The sequence below is a fragment of the Trachemys scripta genome, chromosome 1 (assembly GCF_013100865.1).
Source record: "Trachemys scripta elegans isolate TJP31775 chromosome 1, CAS_Tse_1.0, whole genome shotgun sequence".
Lineage (NCBI taxonomy): Eukaryota > Metazoa > Chordata > Testudines > Emydidae > Trachemys > Trachemys scripta.
Genome location: NC_048298.1, coordinates 89,303,847 through 89,324,301, shown reverse-complemented (window position 1 = coordinate 89,324,301; position 20,455 = coordinate 89,303,847). Strand labels below are relative to the sequence as shown.

Below are 20,455 nucleotides of genomic sequence, written 5' to 3'. Positions count from 1 at the left end.
CTTCAGAGCTCCCTTTTTAAGTGAGAGTTGGTATAAGAGTGGAAAAACATGTTTTCTAGAAGCTAGTGTGTTTTGCAGAACAGGTAGATTTTCAGAAGTTGTTAATGAAATGTTTTGGGGCTGAATTTAAAAAAAAATTAGGTAGTAATTTGTCACCTAATCCATCTTCTTGCTAGTAGATTGTTTCCTATAATATGTTTTCTAGTGCTTTGACTACTTTTAAACTGGAGAGGAAGGGGACTTGGTGTGTGTTACTGGGAAACCATCCCAAGAGTAGAATTACTATAAATGGCATAAAGTGAAAGTAAAGACAAAACAAGCAATGAAAACTATGTAGTGTAGGAGATGCGATGTTATGAAACTCTGAAAGTGAGGAGCTTGAGCTACATGTAACTGCTACAAGAAAGGAGGCGATGATAATTCTTTGAGTAGCATCCTTGTGGGTGCTCCACTTGAGGTGCACATGCTCCTTCAGTCGGAGATTTTAAGTAGCCATGCCCATTTGGCTTGCACATGTGCCCTATGCATACTTGTGTTCCTTACCGATATAGGGCACTACTGGCAAACTGCCCTCAACAGCCGTGGCCTGACACAGAGCAATTTGTAGCACCTGCCTAAGCGTGGCTTCTATTTTGCTAGTGTATTTTTTAGATCTTTTCTTACCTTATTACTACTTAGTTTATTTTGTTCTTGTTTTGGTTTTTCCATTTTTCTACGGGTTGGGACTTTCCTCATCCTCCACCCCCCTGTACGGGGGTCCTTCCTCAGAAATCTTTTTTCTTCTGTGATATGCCTATATCCCAAGGTTTCAAAAGTTCTCACTTGCCAGAAACCCTTCCCAGTGAGTGGCAGCCATTTGTGCTGTATTCACTGCTTTAGGGATACGCGTGTATATCTAAGTGCAAGTTTTGCACTAGCTTCAAGAGCCACTCAAGGAAAAAGAGATGAAAGCATTGACCCCTTTTGATGGAGCTCTGTCTTTGTCTCACTTCAGATCCAGGCTCAGAAATGGGGGCATCAGCCTCTGAGTGACTAGTATTGCAACAACTCCTGTGGGTAGCTCACCCTCTAGGACTTTGAGGGACAGACCTATGAGTGAATCTGGAAGACCATCCTCCAAGAGGAGTGTCAGGTCTCCTCACAAAGACTATTCTAAAAGGTCTACCAGACTGCAGACTTTGCACCCTGCAGAAACTTCAAGTGGTCTTGGTACTGAGAAATCATCTATCCTAAGTCCTTGTCAGCTTTTCAGAGTGCACAGTACCCACCACTTGGTACAGAAGCCATCAGTGCCATTCAAACTTGGGTGAGATGACTGATCCTAAGAACTCTAGTAAGAAGGCAGCACACTCTTCATCTTCCACTGTCTTGCTCATACCTAGAGCATCAGTGCAGCGGGTATGGATACAATCATCCGACCCTGGATACCTCTCATCTTTGTCGCTGGGACTCACTATCTCACCACACTGGCTCACCTGGTATTGCAGGAATTGAAATTCTCAGAGGACCCATTTATTTCCAGGGATCCAAAGTCTCCTCGGTGTTTGAGACTCCAGTACCACAACTGGTGTTATACTTCATATCCCACCTTTTGCAGAGACTGTCTATATCACCAGTACTGGCACTTTCTGAAAGATACCAGTTACTTCTCTTTCCATCTGCCTCTCCACTAGACTATAAAGAGGTGGCGAGTACTTTAGATTCTCAGATTTCTGCGCAGGATTCTGCTGACTACCATGCAGAATGTTTGACTATCCAGAAGCTGACCTATGGGGAGAGAGACTCAGGCTTCTACCATTAAAGCCCACCAAACATCTCACCTGGTACGACCAACCCAGAATGTCCCCTCCATTCTCTCTCTCTCACTCACACACTCTCACACGTCTTCCCAGTGGACATACTGGGATCCCTGGACTATCTACTGGCAAGAGGGTTTTTTAAAGTGCCCAGTGCTCATTTGGATTACTTTTCTACAGTTTTACAGCAGAAGCAGGATGCCTGTGAAACAATCAGTGGGGCCACTGGATGATAGAGTGCTAATAGAGCACTCAAAAAATGAAAGGCTGTTGAAGAGAAGCCAAGTGAATTCTTTTCATTGGTCTTCACTGCAGAGTATGTCAGAGTCCCATACCTGAACCATTCTTTTTAGGTCAGAAATCTGAGGAATTGTCCAAGATTGAAGTGTCCGTAGACGTGGTTTGGGAACAAATTGATGAAATAAACAGTAATAAGTCACCAGGACCAGGCAGATGGTACTTGCCCAAGAGTTCTGAAGGAACTTGTATATGAAACTGCAGAGCTATTAACTGTGTTATGTAACCTATTGCTTAAATCAGCCTCTATACCAGATGACTGGCAAATAGCTAATGTGATGCTAATTTGTATTGTTTTTAAAAAGGCTCTGGAGGCAATTCTGACAGTTACAGACCGGTAAACCTAACTTGAGTACCAGGCACATTGGTTGTTACCATAGTAAAGAACAGAATGATCAGTCACTTAAATGAACATGATACATTGTGGAAGAGTCATCACGGCTTTTGTAAAGGGAAATCATGCCTTACTCTCACAGAATTCTAATAGATTGGTATCAACACCCATTTAGACATGGGTGATCCAGTTGATATAGTGTACTTGAACTTTCAGAATGCCTTTTAAGGTCACTCACCAAAGACTCTTAAGCAAAGTGGGCAGTCATGGGATAAGAGGGAAGGTCCTCTCATGGATCAGTAACTGATTAAAAGATAGAAAACAAAGGGTAGGAATAAATGCTGTTTTTACAATAGAGAGAGGTAAATAGAGCAGGGACCCCAAGGATCGGAACTGGGACCAATGGTGTTCAACGTATTCCTAAATGATCTGGAAAGGGGGTAATTTAATGAGGTAGTAAAATTGCAGACAATACAAAATTACTCAAGGTAGTTAAGGGAGGGATCTCACAATATTGGGTGATTGGGCAACAGGATGACAAGTGAAATTTGGTGTTGATAAATGCAAAGTAATGTACATTGGAAAACGTAATCCCAACTATCCATGGAAAATGACAGGATCTACATTAGCTGTTACCACTCAAGAAAGATCGGAGGCATTGTTAATAGCGCTCTGAAAAAAATCTGCTCAGTGTGCAGCAGCAGATAAACAAGCAAATAGTGTTAGAAACCATTAGGGAAGGGATAGATAAGAGAAAATATCATGACACTATATAAATCCATGGTACACCCACCCCTTGAATTCTGCATACAGTTCTGGTCACCCCCCCCCCTCAAAAATATATTAAATTGGCTAAAGTACAGAGAAGGACAACAAAAATAAAAATGATTAGAGGTATGGAACAGCTTTCCTATGAGGAGGGTTTAAAAAGACTGGGATTGTTCATCTTAGAGGTGAGTGAGAGAGGATATAATAGAGGTCTATAAAATCATGAATAGTGTGGAGACTGTGAATGAGGAAGTATTACTTATTCCTTCACATAACGTACGAACCAGGGGTCACCAAATGAAATTAATAGGAAGCACGTATAAAACTAATTTTAAGGAAGTACTACGTCACACAATACATAGTCAACCTGTGGAACTTATTGCCGGGGGATGTTGTGAAAATCAAAAGTGTAACTTAGTTCAAAAAAGAATTAGATAAGTTCATGGAGGATACCTCTGTCGGTGGCTATTAGCCAAGATGGTCAGATGTGCAACCCCATGCTCAGGCTGTCCATAAACATCTGACTGCCAGAAGGTGGGAATGGACAGTGGGATGGATCACTTGATCAATTGCCGGTTCTGGTTGTCCCTCTGAACCATCTGGCACCAGTTCCTGTCAAAAACAGGATGCTGGGCTAGATGGACTATTGATCTGAACCAATATGGCCATTATTATTGTGTCCTTATGTTAATTCTGAATTGCTAACTTTCACGCAATTGTAGCAAAATAGTGATACTAATTATACCAAGTTTAGTTTTTGTTTTTTAAATTTAACATATACCACAAAAGTGTAAAGAAAAACTTCAAGCCATTATTGCAAAAGGGCAGCTCTTGGCTATAGCAACCGTGCAGGCTTCTCATTCCATTGGTATGGTAGTGGTAGTAATGCACAGGGTATCGTAGCTTCTGGACATCACAGGAAATCGTGATGACTGAACACTGTAGAGGGACCTCCTTTTTGATGTTCTAAAATTATTCAGTGATACCACAGACAATTGGCTGCATACTTTGGAGGACTTCAGGAGGACCTTTCACTCTCTGGGTATATCTATGCCTGCAAATAAAGAGAGGTTTAGTCTATCTCAGACCGCTCCAGAGATCACGCCCTTCTCAATTCTCTGCTTTCCATAGATTCAGTGCCACCTAGAATAAACCCCAGATTTCATAAGGAAAGTTATTTAAGTTAAGTGCCAGTGTGGACACAAGAACAAATGGATATAAATTGGCCATCAGTAAGTTTAGGCTTGAGATTAGGCAAAAGTTTCTAATTCTGAGGAGTGAAGTTCTGGAACAGCCTTCTAAGGGGAGCAGTGGGGGCAAAAAGTCGAATTGGCTTCAAGACTGAGCTTGCTAAGTTTATGGAGGGGATCGTATGATGAGACTGACTACAATGGCATGTAGCCGATCTGCAACTGCTAGCAGCAAATAACTCCAATGGCTGGTGATGGGACACTAGATGGGGAGGGCTCTGATTATTAGAGAATGTTTTCCTAGGTGTCTGGCTGGTGGGTCTTGTCCATATGCTCAGGGTCTAACTGATTGCCATGTTTGGAGTCGGGAAGGAATTTTCGCCAGGGCAATATTGGCAGACATTCTGGGGTGTTTTTTGCCTTCCTCTCTGCAGCATGAGGAACAAGTCACTTGCAGGTTTAAATTAGTATAAATCGTGGATTCTCTATAACTTGAAGTCTCTAAACCATGATTTGAGGACTTCAGTAACTCAATCAGAGGTTAGGGGTCTATTACAAGAATTGGTGGGTGAGGTTCTGAGGCCTGCAATGTGCAGGAGGTCACACTAGATGATCATGATAGATTCAGAAGGTTGGCAGAGACCATCTGCTACAGCAACCTCAACTCAGTAGCCCAATGATAGCCAAACATTCTTTTTGACTCGATTGAGGAGCACGAACATGCCGATTCAGGCCTCTTGCTGCATCATGTTACCCTACCCAACTTTCCACCCTTTGGAGATCATCTCCATTTTTCACACCTCATGAGAGCAGAGTATCTTTGACAGATGAGTGTTCGAAGTTATAACAACTTTGGGTTACTCCATTCAGTTCCATTCCATTCTCCCTTTCCCTTCACTTTGGAGGGACCCCTCTCATGAACCTTTTCTGAAGCAAGAGGTTCAGTCCCTTCTCTGTTCAGGAGCAGTTCCTACTCAATACAAGGAAAGGGGGCTCTATTCCAAGGACTTCTATTCCTAAATAGAAGGGTAGATGGAGACTGATTCTAGATCTATGGACGTTGAATACTTTTGTCAAGGTGACGGAAATTCAGGATACTACTGGCAGCCATCATTCAATCTCTGGATCTGGGGGACTACTTCCCGATCGTCAACCTTCAGGATGTGTTTTCATATTGCGATGCACCCTTCTCACAGGAAATTTCTACACTTTGAGGTGGGGAAGACCATTACCAATATCTCATACTTCCTTTTTGGGTTAGCTACTGCTCCCAAGTGTTTATAAAAGTCATGGCAGCGGTAACTGCACAACTTTTGTCAATGGTGAATAATCATCTACCCCTACCTTGACGACTGGCTTCTCAAGTGATATACCTACACAGATTGGCAGCATTCTTGGCTTTGTCTCTGTTCAGCAGTATTGGTCTTCAGCTCAACTTCAGGAAGTCCTTCCTCCTACCTTTTACAAAGGATAAAGTTTTTAGGGGCTATTTGAAACGCTAACACAACCAGAGCTTATCTGCCAGGTTCCTTGCGCGGTCGCATCTGATTGTGCGAATTCAGATCTGTTCTCAAGTCACTGCCAGATCATGCCTGCAGCATGTACCTTTTGTCAGATTTCATGCTCAGCTGCACTTATGTTGCTTCCAAGCCTGCTTCAGGTCTCTAATCCCTGTCATATTCTACTTTCCCTTGAATGGTGGAAGAATCCAAAAAAGTGTGTTGGGGGAGGGGGGGGCTGTTCAGCCACCTTCTCATGTGATAGCTTGATATGTCCTCCTTTGAATGGGGAACTCTTCTTTAGGTGCATACTGTCCAAGGCAGAGGGTCTGCCCAAGAGTCCACCTTGTACATCATTGTTCTGGAACTGGAGCTGTCAGACATGCCTGTCTGCACTTTCTATTCATGATTCAAGGCCAATCAGTCCACATAGTGACAGAGAGCAGGGCCAGTATGTACTATTATAGACGAGGGGGAGCAAGATTCTCTTTCCCTCTCCACAGAAGCCATGAAATTACAGAACTGGTGCATAGCTCATAATATTCTGATCTCGGCAGTCTTCCTACCCACCAAAACACTGAAGCTGACAGTCTCAGCAGGTGCTTCACTTAGTGGGAACGAGACAGAGTCGGACTCTGATATTTTTTGCCTGGAATTTCCAAAAACGGATTTTTGCCCCCGCAGCCAATCAAAAACTTGTGCAGTTCTGTTCAAGGGGAGGGTTGGGCCACCATTCTCTGGGCAATGCCTTTCTCCTTTCCTGGGCAAAGAAACTTCTATGTGTTTCCTCCAATGACACTGATTCTCAGGGTCTTAAACAAAATCAAGCAGGACAAAGCCACGGTCATCTTGTTTGCACCAACTTGGCTGAGATGACAAATTTGGCTTCCTTTTTCTCTTCTCCTGACCAGCTATCAATCTTCTGCTGATGCCTGGTCTTCTCACACAGGACTCAGGGAGTGTCCTTCAAACCAACCTGAACATGCTGCGGCTCGAGGCCTGATACCTAGATGGTTCCTGGAGCTAGTACTATCTTACCGCCATAAGGATTCAGGAGATTCTTCTGAACAGTAGGGAAGATTCCATCAGAAAGACTTAAAACCTTTTCCATTTCTGAAGTTGTCATTGATGTGTTCACCATAATTTGTCTCCTATTGATCTCCCACTTCGAAGTATTAGAATACTTATTTACTTTTTGAAGAAAGCAGAACTTGCTTTGAGTTCTGTTAAAGTTCACCTAGCTGCCATCACAGTATTCCATTCTCCAGGACAAGGCTTCTCGATATTTATCTTGCAATGTCAAGATTTATACAGGATCTGTCAATCCTCTTTAGTATTAGACACCCTACTCCCTCCTGGGACTTAAATTTAGTTTTCAGTGCTTTTGATGAAACCACCCTTTATAGTGTTAGTGATCTGCTTGCTTCTGAACCCCTCCATAAAAGCAGCATTCCTAGTGGCTATTATCTCTGCCTAAAGCAGTGGAGAATTGGGAGCTTTAGTGGCTGACTCTCTATATTCCATTGTTTTCAAAGATAGTTTCTTTGACCATTCTATGCTTCTTACCCAACATTTCTTCAGATTTTCATGTCAATCAATCATTTCATCTCACAGTATTCTACACCAGTCATCAGTCAAAACAGGAAACTGTTCTTCATATCAGATGTCGGAAGAATGTTGGCTTATTATCTGGGCAGGTCTTGACTTTTTTCAATCCCTTCCTGAGATTGTTTTTCTGTTGTGGCCAGAGCTAGCTGTGACAACCCAGTGGGTTTCTGGTTTCATAACTCACCTGTTATGTGGCTGCTAACATTCTCTCCCCCTCTAAAGTCATTGTCAGTTCTACAAGATCATACTCCATGTTTGGGACTCTGCTAAAGGACTTGTTTATTATGGAAATATGCAAGACTGCTATGTGAGCTTCAATTCACACTTTCTCTAGACACTATGCCTTGGTTGATGCTTCCTACATAGAATGTAGACTTTGCTGTCTTACAGACAGCCTTAGGGGCTTCGGCACTCAGTCTGTCTCCTTCAGTGGGTACTGCTAGGAATTCTGGTGCATGATGCCCACAGAGAGACTACTCAAAGGAAAAGAGGTTACTTACCTTGTACAGTAATTGGAGTTCTTTGAGATGAGTCTCTATGGATGCTCCAGTACCCTGCCTTCCTTCCTTCCTTCCCCTCTGCTTCAGAGTCTCATCTCTTTAGGGCTTTGCGGTGGAGAAGGAACTGAGGGCGATTCGCCCATGCAACCCCATATTTCCTTGGTACAGAGCAGGAGGATGTGTAGGGCACATGCATTAGCCTAACAGGCACTGCTACAGAAAATCTCCTATGAAGGCACATGGGGCATAGACACATTCAAAGTGGAGCACCCATAAGGACATATATATTGAACTCCAGTTACTGTAAAAAGTAAGTAACTTCTCTCCTCTGTTCTTTTCTCTTGCCTCTCTGGTCTTGGTGGCATTGTTGGAGAGGAAAGAGGAGATTATAACAGCTGATCCAAGAAATTATCAGAGCTGATACACACGTTGGCTTCTGATGACCTAGAAATATACAAGTCGCAATGTACATGGATTGGCAAAGGAATCAGTATTTGCTTAGTGAAAAATGACTATTAGGGGAAAATGTCTTGAAAGCCTCAAGTGAGTATTTCATAACTCTTCAGCGCTATCCATATTTCTTTTTTTACCAATGTTTTTCCCTCTCTTGAGGGAGGAGGATTGAGTACAGAGCTTGTGTGGTAGTGAGTCATTAATTTTAATATATTCTTCCTTTTGCTATCTAGATGCTAATCCTATGGGTGTGAATGGAGGTATGGGGGTTCAAGCCCCTAATCTGCTGCCTGAGTCGATGTTGCATTCGGCAATGAATTCCCAAAAGTAAGTTGAACATTTTACATGGATTAAAAAAAAGTCTGAAAATACTGAACAGAATTCACCTCAAAAAAACCTGAGGGGGAGAAATCCCTACTCCCATGTTGAGAGATTTATATAATTGCAATTAAGACTGGAAAAAAGGGAGTATCTTTGGATTTGAGGGCATTTTTGGTATGGTTAAAAGAACATCAGGTCTCATGGATTACCACTGTTAGGCTGAGTGAGTTTTTTGCTAGACCTCAAACATGCAGGTGTTACTGGATGTGATGATGTATTGCAAATCTGTCATCCCTCTGCCATGGGGTTAAGAGCCACTCTGGTGCCTCATCTTTCAGATGAGATATAAAGAGGTAATTACAACTTCTGTCAAACTTTTTGCAAGGGAAAAGAAGTAAACCCCAGTGTCAGGGCTAAATTCCTTTTAGGTAGTTGCTGTGTTTTCCATTGGATTTGGTAGTGTTCATGTCAGTCTCCTAAATAGTTTTGTAGTGCTGCTGCATACTACTAAACATCCATTTTGCCTCACTCCAGAGGTGGGTGTGCTGCCTTGATCAGTGAAGTGATTCTTATATAGTGTGTAAATCAAATGGTAAATAGTGATTTGTCATCCTTAAGTATAAAATAGACTATTCATGTAAGATCATAAGTTTAGCACTTTTTCCTCCTCTAACATCATCTTCTTCTATTTCAAAGTCCCATGATGAGTGAAAGCGCCAGTGTTACCAGTTTGGGAGCTATGCCAACAGCAGCACAACCATCCAACACCGGAATTCGAAAACAGTGGCATGAAGATATTACTCAGGACCTCCGAAATCATCTTGTTCATAAACTGTAGGTATTTGGTATCAAAACAAGGTCTCCCTCTGCCAAGGAAGGTTGGGAGAACTGGAAGGGTTATCGAATTTTCTAAGATTAGGAGGCTAAGGAATCAGTTGAACTTGAAGTATAAACACAAAAACTTTTTAAAATGTTTTGTAGTTGCACCCCACTCTGCTCCACCCCAAAAAAGTAGAGAAAGAGCTACTAGTGAGTAGCTTAAGCTCTAAAGTTGAAGAAGCCTGTTGCTTTGAGCAAGATAGGACATGGAAGTGGATTTCGGATGGGGTGAAGGTCAGAAGAAATAATGGCAAAAATATGGGATTACTTGCTTTCCTTGTGTTAAATCTTAAAATTATATCAGAAGCTACTTTAGGTCTGATCCTATTGTATCAAACATGCCCCTCTGTGCTCCAGATTGGCAGTATTGGGGGAGAGATCTGGAAAGCAATGGGTTTATAGAGACCCCTAAAGCTGCAATGTATGATGATCTCTAACTTTCTTTAGATGCTTGAAATAGAGATTAAAAGCCCTTTATGTTTGAACTTCATTTGGGGCCATTTATTTAAATTCAAAAGATGCATCTTTTTAATCTGTTTCATGGTTTTTCCCTCTTCAGAGTCCAAGCCATATTTCCTACCCCTGACCCTGCAGCATTAAAAGACAGGCGCATGGAGAACCTGGTGGCATATGCGCGGAAGGTAGAAGGTGACATGTATGAGTCCGCAAATAGCAGGGTGAGTTGCCATATTTTCCCTCCAGAGCTGCAGAGAGCCAGCATGAGTTTGTCAGTATAGTGGACAGAACTCAGAACTGCTATGGAAACTAGGCAGCTTCTAGTATTCATGGGGTCAGTGTTGAAATACTGTCTCAATGCACCATTCATAAATGAAGTGGTGTTTGTAGGGTGGGAGTAGAGGCCTAACTGACAAGTTGGGTCCCAAAAATGAATAAAAGTGCAGAGTTTTTTTTTTAAAGGTGATGCTGACATATACAAGGGCCAACAGCAAGCTCCAATCTCTTCCTAGTTTCAGATCTTGTCTTTTTGCTTGAGACATGTTTGTGGTCTGAAAGCTTTTTATCCTAATGTGCCATGCTTGAGGTTTCTCATTTTCTCCCAAATACAGTATAAACCAGAGCTCACCCTTTACTGTGATGTGTGTCAAATAAATGCACAATATTGGTAGAATAAATCTCCACTGTCAGTCAGTCTTCAGTTGCAGGAAATACTGTGGAATATGCTCGCCTAATCCTATGGGAAAATCACTTCTCAGCACTCTAATATGCAGGGGAGAGATGGAAGTTTTTCCCAGCCCTAAACTTGGTCATCAGTTTTTAATCTGTAAGCTTTACTTATTGTATGTCTCCACTATCTCTTGTGTCTTTATACCGCAACAGGCGGAGTACTACCACTTGTTAGCTGAGAAGATCTATAAGATTCAGAAGGAACTAGAGGAAAAGCGAAGGACCAGATTGCAGAAGCAGAACATGATACCAAATGCACCAGGCATGCCTCCAGCTCCCATGAATCAAGGACCCAACATGGGGCAGCCACAACCAGGGATGTCTGCAAGTAAGAACAGTTGGGTTAGTTAATAAAAGGGAATAACTTGTGCAGGGGAAATCATTATAGTGGGACAGAATGGGAGCCTTTCTCCCCCATTTTACAGCTAATCTTACAAAATTATAATTGCCTAATTCTCTAGAAGAACTTGAGGTGGCTCAGTGTGTAATAGTATGTGGTACGGTGGTGAGAGCATTTTCCTGTTGTTGCCTATTCACTATGTGAGATTTTGCAAGAACTACTTGCAAAATCTGAGTTAACTTGCGCTCAAGTGGTGGAGAGAATGGTGTTTGACAAGACAAAACTTCACATGGGATCTTGTGCACTAACTGGAGAGTGTAAGCAGAGCTGTCCTGTATTGTGTCCTAAAAGTGGCAAGACTTAGATTCTGATGGATCAATTGAGTGAATGCCAGAGCTGAGCCTATTTCTGAGAATACGCAACCACAGTATGAATGAAGAATTCAGCTCTGGGGACTGAAGTAAACTGTTACTTGGTTAATGGCAGTTGTTATAGCGGCTATGGGAAAGGCTCTGAGATAGCTGGGTCATAAACCATTTACAACTTTAAAAAAAAATAAAGAATTGGAATTGTAACCAGTTTAGAGCATTGGTGAGATGTGCTCTTGACAGCCTGCCCTTACCTATAAAGTTGCCATATTCTGCACTTTTTGCAGCTTCCTGGTGGCTATTTAAAGGTAATCCGAAGTGGGGAGCACATTGCTGTAAGCTAGCCTGGAGCTACATATGCCTAGAAGACACTGCAAAGGTTGTCATTGGAGAGAAAAGGATGTATATTAATCTCTTGAAAATTCAGAAGTAAAAAAATATTTTTGCCCAGAAATGCATTTGGGAATTCAGAATTAGAAGTCCAATAAGACCCCAAAAAATGCATGTCACCTTGACAGATGAACAGATGCCTTCAGTTGTGGGTGAAATCAAAATCTCAGTGTATTTCTCATAATGCTTCTTCCTCCTTCACAATAATCACTTCCATGTTAACCAAACGGAGTCCCTAAGTACTGTGGATGCAATGGATTTTGTCCAGGTTTCTCCTTCAGCCAGGTACTGGGATATCAGAGAAATAATAGTTTGGTCTTGATGGGCGGGGGAGTAGAACTAGATATTAGCATGCTGATGTTGAAGTCTGTAGTATCACTCCAACAGTCCACCAGACATCATAAATAAATGGGGTGACAAGGCCAAATTCTACAGGACTGCCTGGGTATTAGCGTGTTTAATGTCTTTAAACATCATCAGGTACAGTGTGCTTCATCTGGGTAATGCTAAGCAATAACTTAAGGGCTTGGATTGATGGTTAAATTTCCAATCATTTCTTGCTCAGATTCTCACATTACACTTACAATGTTATAACTCCCACCACCAATCCAACAACAAACAAATCTGTTCATGGCCAAGGAATATTAGACAATGGGTGTAGAAATGTCAGCTGTGGTGATCAGTGTGATATAATAGACTGGGGGGTAGGGTGGGGTGGGACAGACACTATCCTGTTCTGTCCTTCTTTCCCCTTCCAGTTGGTCTGTCTGTCTTTTTTATATTTCTGTAAGTAAAACACTTTTACAGTAATAATTTAAATGACAAATTACTTGTGCTAAAACATACTTGTTTAAGATTAGTTTTGTGTTGGTGCAAGGTGCTGAACTGACAGTTCTGGAGACTGAAGTCCTCTAAGTATAATTGCAGCTCTGTAAACTTATTTCACAGAGCTATTCCCCTTGCTCAGTATGGCCATTCTCCTAACAGGCCACCTACCTCTAAGAATGAGGGGATTTTTTTTTTTCTTGTGCTCATTCAGTTCTTGAGCTTTAGAAGCACTTTACAAATAGGAATTTAGTTGAATATTGAATTTCATGCAGGCTGCTAAACAGCCATCATATTGTAATGTGTTTTGCTCACCAGACTGGGGTTAGATGGAATTAGTGATGTAGAGGCAAAAAGCTAAACATATTTTTCCCAATCCCCTGAGCCATCCATTCACCTCAGAATGTCACTGTACAATTGGGTTAGTCACTTTTAAAAGAGGATGCATTTTGATAAAAAAAAGTTTGAACTTGATTTCGGTGTGAGATACAGGTCCTTTCAAGGTTGGTACTCTAATTGAATTTGTCAGTCTACAGTTTAACCTATACAGAACAGTGTTAACACTGCTTAATAGTGCGTGAGACATTTTAAGCCTCTGGCCATCTAGTCATTGTAAGTCGTTAATATGCTGTAGATCAGTCCTCAACTTCACAAAGTTCAGAGATCTTAAACTCTTTTTGGTTAAGAAATAGCACACGTGTTTGTATTTACAAGTTTTTCCATCTTTGTTCCATTGAGTCATCTTTTAGGGCCTAACATGGTCTCACTGTGTTTGGAGTTAATTTGAATATTTCCCAATAAAGTAATTGTTGTAAAAGTGAAGTTTGAGAGGGTGGACTGTTGTCTTAACTCCCTAACCTCTGTTTCTCCAACTCTTTTTCAGATGGTCCCCTTCCTGACCCAACCATGATTCGTGCCAGTGTGCCAAATCAGATGATGAATCGCATGCAGACGCAGCCGGGTAAGTGTCCAAAGAAAGGAAGCGCATGTAATTCCAAGTGAATGTGCATAGAATCTTGGATTCTGCCTTCCTCAATGGCTATATGACATCAAGCAGTCCTCACTGGAGTCTATTAGAATGTAGTTTTCTCTGCTCTTCACCAAAACTCATACCTGGAAGCAGGGACATGGATACACAAGTCTTTCAGGAAAGCCTAGTTTGTGTTCTGAAGGAATGTGCAGGAGTTTGGGTTGACATATTAAACTTGATTTCAAACTCTGCCAAGCAGCTGGTTAATGTAAAGACAGATTTCTCTTAGCATATTGGAATTGTGTGTAAAATACACTTTGTAAACAAACAAACAAAAAAATCCTTTCTCTTCAAAGCATGCTCAAAAACAATTCCTTTGACCCAGAAACTTATTACTAGGTTTATGTGCATTGCTTTCGAAAGGCTTAAAATACCTAAGTTAGAGCCTTAACTACATTATGTGGCATACTCAAAGATGTGTGTTGGTAGAAATAAAATTAGGAGAGTAGAGGCAATATTTGTTCCTGTTCAAACATTGAATGATGTCCAAATGAGAACTGAAACTTTTGTTTTAAAATCTTTTTGGGGTAAATACACAGGAATGAACCAGTTTGGCCAGATGAACATGCAACTGCCATCCATGGGTCCCCGGCAAACCCCTCCTCTTCAGCACCCTGGACAGCTAAGCCAGGCTGGGGCCATGAACCAGGTCAGTATGTTGAATTCTTTAGGTTTGATGTTCCTGTTTAACTATGGTTATCCAAACAGTAATTCTTTGCTTGCTCTATGGTCCCGTTGTTTCTCCCTTTGGCTACTCATAGTGGAGATGCAGTCTTTACAAATCAGTGAGGGAACTGCTAATATTGGCTTAGATTTAAGACGGTGTGTGCAGTAACACCCTTGAAAGAGAGGAATTTATCAGAAACTAGCTCAGAAACTTGAGGCATGATCTGTCTGAATTCCTGAACTCCTGTCCTAAACTGAATTAGGAAGTAACTAAAAATATATTCCTGCTTTTAAGCAGAGTATTAGCATATTTGCCATGCTGCATCACATCACATGCTGCCAGATGTGTCAATTGCTCTGCCTTGCACTGGATGTTACTTTGTAGAATTTTATTTTTAAGGGTGAGTGAGTGGGTATGTATACACTGTGAAATAAGCCTTTCCTTTTTCCCAGCAGATGGGATTTGCTTCACGTATGCAGCAGCCGGGGGTTGGCCAACCTTCCAGCCAAAGTCAGTTTCTGCAACAGAACCAGTTCCCTGCTTCCTCCCCAGGAATGAATGCAACAAACATGCCTATGACCCAGCCTGGCAATCAGACGCCAGTGTCTCAAGTATGTTCTTCACTTAAGGGAGCAGTTTCACTGACAGGCTCTGCGAGCTGGTTTTACTGTTCTTTTTCAATTGGGTAGTTGGATTAATAGGGAATGTTGTTCTTTAATGCTTATTTAAATATCAGTGAAAACTAGTTAATTGTATTTACATTTTTCTTACAAGTTCTGGGAAACCTAAACACTGCAGCATTGTGCATGTGAACAAAAATGTCAAATTGAACAATCCTGTTCTGCTCACTAAAGTAAATGAAATGCAAAAAGTCAACAGTATTGCTAGTCATACTTTTAAACTGATAGGTGTTAGTAACTCAGGTAAAAAGTGCCCACTTGAAGGTAATCCCTTCCCTCTTCGCGCTTACTGTCTCAAGTCATTGTATATATCTACTTGTTTTCCCACAGGCACAAATGACCAGCTCTTCCTGTCCTGTGAACTCTCCTGTAATGGCTCCAGGTTCTCAAGGGAGCCATATTCACTGCCCACCTCTTCCACAGCCTACCTTGCACCGAAACTCTCCCTCTCCAGTACCTAGCCGTACCCCAACACCTCACCACACTCCCCCAGGTCTGGGATCCCAGCAGCAGCAGCCGCAGGCAACACCAGCAGCAGCCGCCACCACTGCCCCCACCGCCCCCACCCCTACGGCAATGCCACCTGGACCGCAGTCACAAACTATGCACCCCCCTCCGAGGCAGACTCCAACGCCTCCACAGGCACAGCTGCCTCCACAAGTCCAACCTCCAGTTCCAGTCACCCCTTCGGCAGAGCAACAGCAGCAACCCCTGTCCCAACAGAGCACGACTGCATCTGTGCCCACCCCAACAGCACCACTGCAGCCTCAGCACCCCACAACACCTGTAAGAAAATATTTTTATTTCTATGCTTTCCCCAGGGATACTCAGATGTGAGACTCTTTCAGACAGGAGCTTTGTTTATTTGTTCTGTGTCCAAGACAATGGTGAACAACCTGTTTAAGAGGCATCTGAACCAATATGGGTATGCATTACATTTGAGAAGTACATTTTTGTGTCTGAAGACCCAGGACCAGTAAACTGGACACTGGAACACCTGACACTTCCATGTTGGAAGGATTTTAGAGAATTTTAGTGCACATTTAGGAGCCTACTGCGAAATATAGAAGATGTCTCTCATAATGCATCTATTTCCATGCATGTGTAGGGGTGGGATTGTACAGTAGGCATATAAAATTGTTAAAATGCCGTGCTGTCCAAAGCAGATTTCAATAGCATGTTTCCTCAGACCACAGTTGTGCAGGAGTCAGTTTTTTTTCAAGGGAGGGGAATAAGTGAGGTGTAGTTAAATTTGAGGAAACATGACGGCAAATGAAAAGCACATCTTAATAAAGTAAACTTGGCAGCATAATTGCTTGGCCCTTTTTAGTCACTGTGAGTTTCCCCGCAGCTTTCGCAGCCGGCTGTAAGCATTGATGGGCAGGTATCAAACCCACCATCCACCAGCAGCACAGAAGTGAACTCGCAACAGACTATCCCTGAGCAGCAGCAGCCACTCTTGCAGGAAGTGAAAATGGATATTAAAATGGAAGAAGAGGGGTCAGAACAAACAGAGCTCCAGATAGAGGAGAAACCAGAGGTAAGAGGATAGATAATTTTTCTGGTATGAATTGATTGGGCAAGGTCAGTACTTGGATGGGGGATTGAAGAGAAATGAGTGCTGTGATTCAGAAGAGGGTATTCCCTCTAGGGCTCTAGCTAAGCTAGTTGTAGATCCCAGCTGCACCATAATTTAGGCACTCTCTCCTAGACCTGGTTTTGAGCCGGGGTAGATGAGTGCTTAAAATGGTGGCAGCAGCCAGTAGGCTCTCAGCACTGAGGTCCTCAATTTTGCTAACCCGGTGAGAGCTGAGCATGTGCCTGCAACTGGTTTTTTCCCTCTGTAAAATGTTCCCTAGTGTAAGCAGTCACTATAGCAGGGGTGGCCAGCCTGTGGCTCCGGAGCCACATGCAGCTCTTCAGAAGTTAATATGTGGCTCCTTGTATAGGCACTGACTCTGGGGCTGGAGCTACAGGAGCCAACTTTCCAATGTGACGGGGGGTGCTCACTGCTCAACCCCTGTCTCTGCCACAGCCCTACCCCACTCCACCCCTTCCTTCCCCCTCCCCTGAACCTGCAGTGCCCTCGCTCCTTCCCCCCCACCCCCCCCCCAGAGCCTTCTGCATGCCACAAAACAACTGATCGGGAGGGAAGGGGAGGTGCTGATCGGTGGGGCTGCCGGTGTGTGTGGGAGGCCCTGGGAGCAGGGTGGGGGAGCAGATGGGGGGCTGCTGACGTTTTACCATGGCTCTTTAGCAATGTACGTTGGTAAATTCTGGCTTCTTCTCAGACTCAAGTTGGCCACCCCTGCACTGTAGGCTTGATTCCCTATAATAGTGAATTGTGCTCCAGTGGGTTACATCTTTGAGCTGAAAAACTAAGGTCCTGATCACTTTTCATTAAAGGAACTTGTGGCTTTATGGGAAAGTAGCTTCACTTTTTGTCTGGCGGGGATAGAAACTATAGTGTCCTCACATTAAAAGCCAAAAAGGAGACTGGATCCTAGTGATCAGGGAGGTGGGATTCCTCACCAATTGGATGAGATGGAGGAAGGGAAGGCGGAGGTCAGTCTTCATGATTTAGTGTTAAATAAATTACCCATAGAACTATTTGAATCTTGGCAGAGACCACATGGGGAGGAGTGAAGAATAGGCTTAGGTGAGAGCCAGGATGAGTGAGCAAGGGTCATTTTTTCCGTAGGAAGTAACGACAGGCAAGCTGTAGCTAAGCCCAAAAGACACACTATCTTACTATATCCTCACAACAAGAGCAAGTGAGGGGCTTAATTCAATATAAGTGAAGGGAATCTGATCTGCTTTTCAGATTAAAGTGGAATCAGTGGTGAAGGAATGTATGACAGAACCAATGGAGCAAGAAGAGAAGAAACCAGAAGTGAAGTCAGAAATGAAGGAAGAGGAAGAAAGACCCAATACTCCAGCTACTCAGTCTTCTCCAGCACCAGGACAGTCTAAGAGGAAAAGTAAGCAAGAAAACTGTTGTGGTCTTGGGATTCAAATCTCTGGGGGAGTGGGGATATCTAGGCAGAAGCTGAACTTTCTTCAGTGTTTCCGATTTGCATATATGAACTCTTCTCTTTGTAGCTCTTGGACATAAGTATTAATATTTTAGTAGTACAAAAGTGGTTCTAGTGAACTGTTCTCAAATGTTATCTGACACTGAATCAGGTATTAGACACTCTCTGTAAAATAAGGATCGGAGACCCTTTCCTGTTTAATAAACGTCTGTAGGAAATTATCTTACATAAAAAGACTGTATTCTGAGTGTATAAATTGGCTCTTGGAAGAACTATAATGCAGGAAGACCCTGTTCTCCTTCAAGTGATTGTGAACATGTACATTCCACTGCAGGTGCATGCACCCCTCCCTCCCCCCCCAATGCACTCAAGTCGGAGAATTTGCCAACTGTAAAACCAAGGCAGTGCATGCGCCACTGCTGTCTTCATGATGGGAGCTGAGGGCATGAAAAGGGAATGGCCGCCACCACCTCCCTCTCAGTTCCTTCTTGGTGCCTGTGGTGAGAGTTGGACTCTGTCATTGTTTAGCTTTGATTATCCAGCCTCTAGAAAAAGACTTCTGTAAAAAGCAACAGAGGGTCCTGTGGCACCTTTGAGACTAACACGGCTACCCCTCTGATAAAAAAGACTTCTGTTACTCATAATTATAGTTACAGTTTAGGCTTCTTATAGTTTTCTTAGTCCTTTCATTTGGAGATTTAATATGGAAAAAAATCCCCAGGATTCAAATAAACAGGGCCATGATAACTGTTATGGACAGTCACAAAAGCTGCCTAATTTGCCTGGGGAGGGGCATGGGCATGGCATGGGGAAGGGACAAATGTCTTATTAGTGCCTCTTTTCCAATGTGGAGGAAGAAACAGGAATTTCTGCCTTAAAATCCATTTTATGGAAGAGGCAATGCGTTCCTCTTCAGAGTGTGACCCTAATCACAAGAGGATGGACAGCTTGTCCACGAGGAGTGTCCCTCCTGCTGTCTCAGCTTCTGAGCCCAGATTTGTTGAGAAACACCGCTCTTTCTCTTCTCTCGCAGCCTCCTCAAGACATTTTAACCATCTTTGTCTTCTGAGACTGGTAGGGAGTTGAAGCCTCACTCTTTACCTCACAGGAAAATATCAGAAGATTTCCAATACCAGGTCAAGATCTAGTTGCACACTGATTCTCACCAGCACTATCTGAGGCAGCACCATCCCCTGGGGCCATCAAGACCAGCATCTCTACTGTTATCTAGAGCATCCTCATCCTCAGCATTTGGGTCCTGTACATGCCATAGGCAGTGAGAACACATTTGCTTCTGATTTTGGTGCCACCAACACTGCAGGCCTTACTTGCAGCAAAAGGACCTTTTGTATCTTTCCCCTACTGGACTCTCCTTTACTATATCGTCCAGCACCAGTCTTGACCGGTACTGTTGGCCGTGACATCATTTACAATCATGGCTCCATCATTTCAATTGGCTTCTTGAATACAGCCCTTGGTGACCGCCTCAACTTATCCTTTTGCCTTCCTGTCCCACTTCCATGACTGTTGGATACATCCTCCATGTCGGTACCTTTAGGACATGATCCCAATTTTGATGGTGCTGAGATGCCCACAAATGTCAATTGGAACAGCTCCTCCAGTCACCAAGGGGAGCCATATCTCCTTCAGACTTTGACCACGGTAGACCCATATCTTCACCAAGGAGTGTTCAGGTCATGCTCTAGAGATGCCTGAATCAAGGGGCAAGATTGGCATTCTTACAAAGAGGCCCCTGTGTGGTGCATACCACCATGTGTGGTTCAAAGATTGGAATGGAACACCTACACCCACACCCCCCAACTTTATTAGGCATCTTGGACTGATCCAAGAGAGTCTAGACGCCTGTCAGTCTGAGGAGATTCCTTTCTCCCATACTGGGGATTTCTAGGGAAGATTCTACAAACCCTCAGCCCAGTCTTTTGTTGGAGCAGGCAGAGGAAGCGAATGCAAGGGAGGAAAGCCTAGGTGATAACCTCCCCCCGCCCAATTTAATCTTCCCTGATGAGGCCGTCACCCCAGAATCTATGTTACACCCCAGTAACGGAAAAAACAGCTTATGCCTCAAACATGTTACAGACAATTCTGTTAGCTAAGGTCTCAGGAGACCTCTAAAAGAAGGTCTAAGCATGCTAGTTGTCAGTTGTCATTGTCCATGGCAGCCTCTTCTCACCAGACCTCTTAGGGCTCCGATGATAGTTTTGATTACTTGATTGAAGACAGCACACCAGCTATATCTCATCTCCCACTATTTAGAAAGCATGTACCTCTC

General features: G+C 43.0%; 1 protein-coding gene across 4 annotated transcripts in view; it reads left to right on the top strand.

The window, feature by feature from the left end:
- The window catches only part of EP300 (E1A binding protein p300), a 120,877-nt gene that overhangs the window by 66,693 nt on the left and 33,729 nt on the right, over positions 1 to 20,455 (top strand). For 2 of the 4 annotated variants that reach the window (XM_034775741.1, XM_034775759.1), the window contains exons 7-16: positions 8,679 to 8,772; positions 9,463 to 9,600; positions 10,205 to 10,322; positions 10,984 to 11,158; positions 13,637 to 13,714; positions 14,323 to 14,432; positions 14,903 to 15,061; positions 15,461 to 15,916; positions 16,482 to 16,670; positions 17,955 to 18,111. In XM_034775741.1, coding sequence (XP_034631632.1) covers positions 8,679 to 8,772; positions 9,463 to 9,600; positions 10,205 to 10,322; positions 10,984 to 11,158; positions 13,637 to 13,714; positions 14,323 to 14,432; positions 14,903 to 15,061; positions 15,461 to 15,916; positions 16,482 to 16,670; positions 17,955 to 18,111 — 1,674 coding nt within the window. The remainder of the gene's footprint in view (positions 1 to 8,678; positions 8,773 to 9,462; positions 9,601 to 10,204; positions 10,323 to 10,983; positions 11,159 to 13,636; positions 13,715 to 14,322; positions 14,433 to 14,902; positions 15,062 to 15,460; positions 15,917 to 16,481; positions 16,671 to 17,954; positions 18,112 to 20,455) is intronic. The other 2 variants (XM_034775748.1, XM_034775770.1) reach the window with 2 other exon arrangements.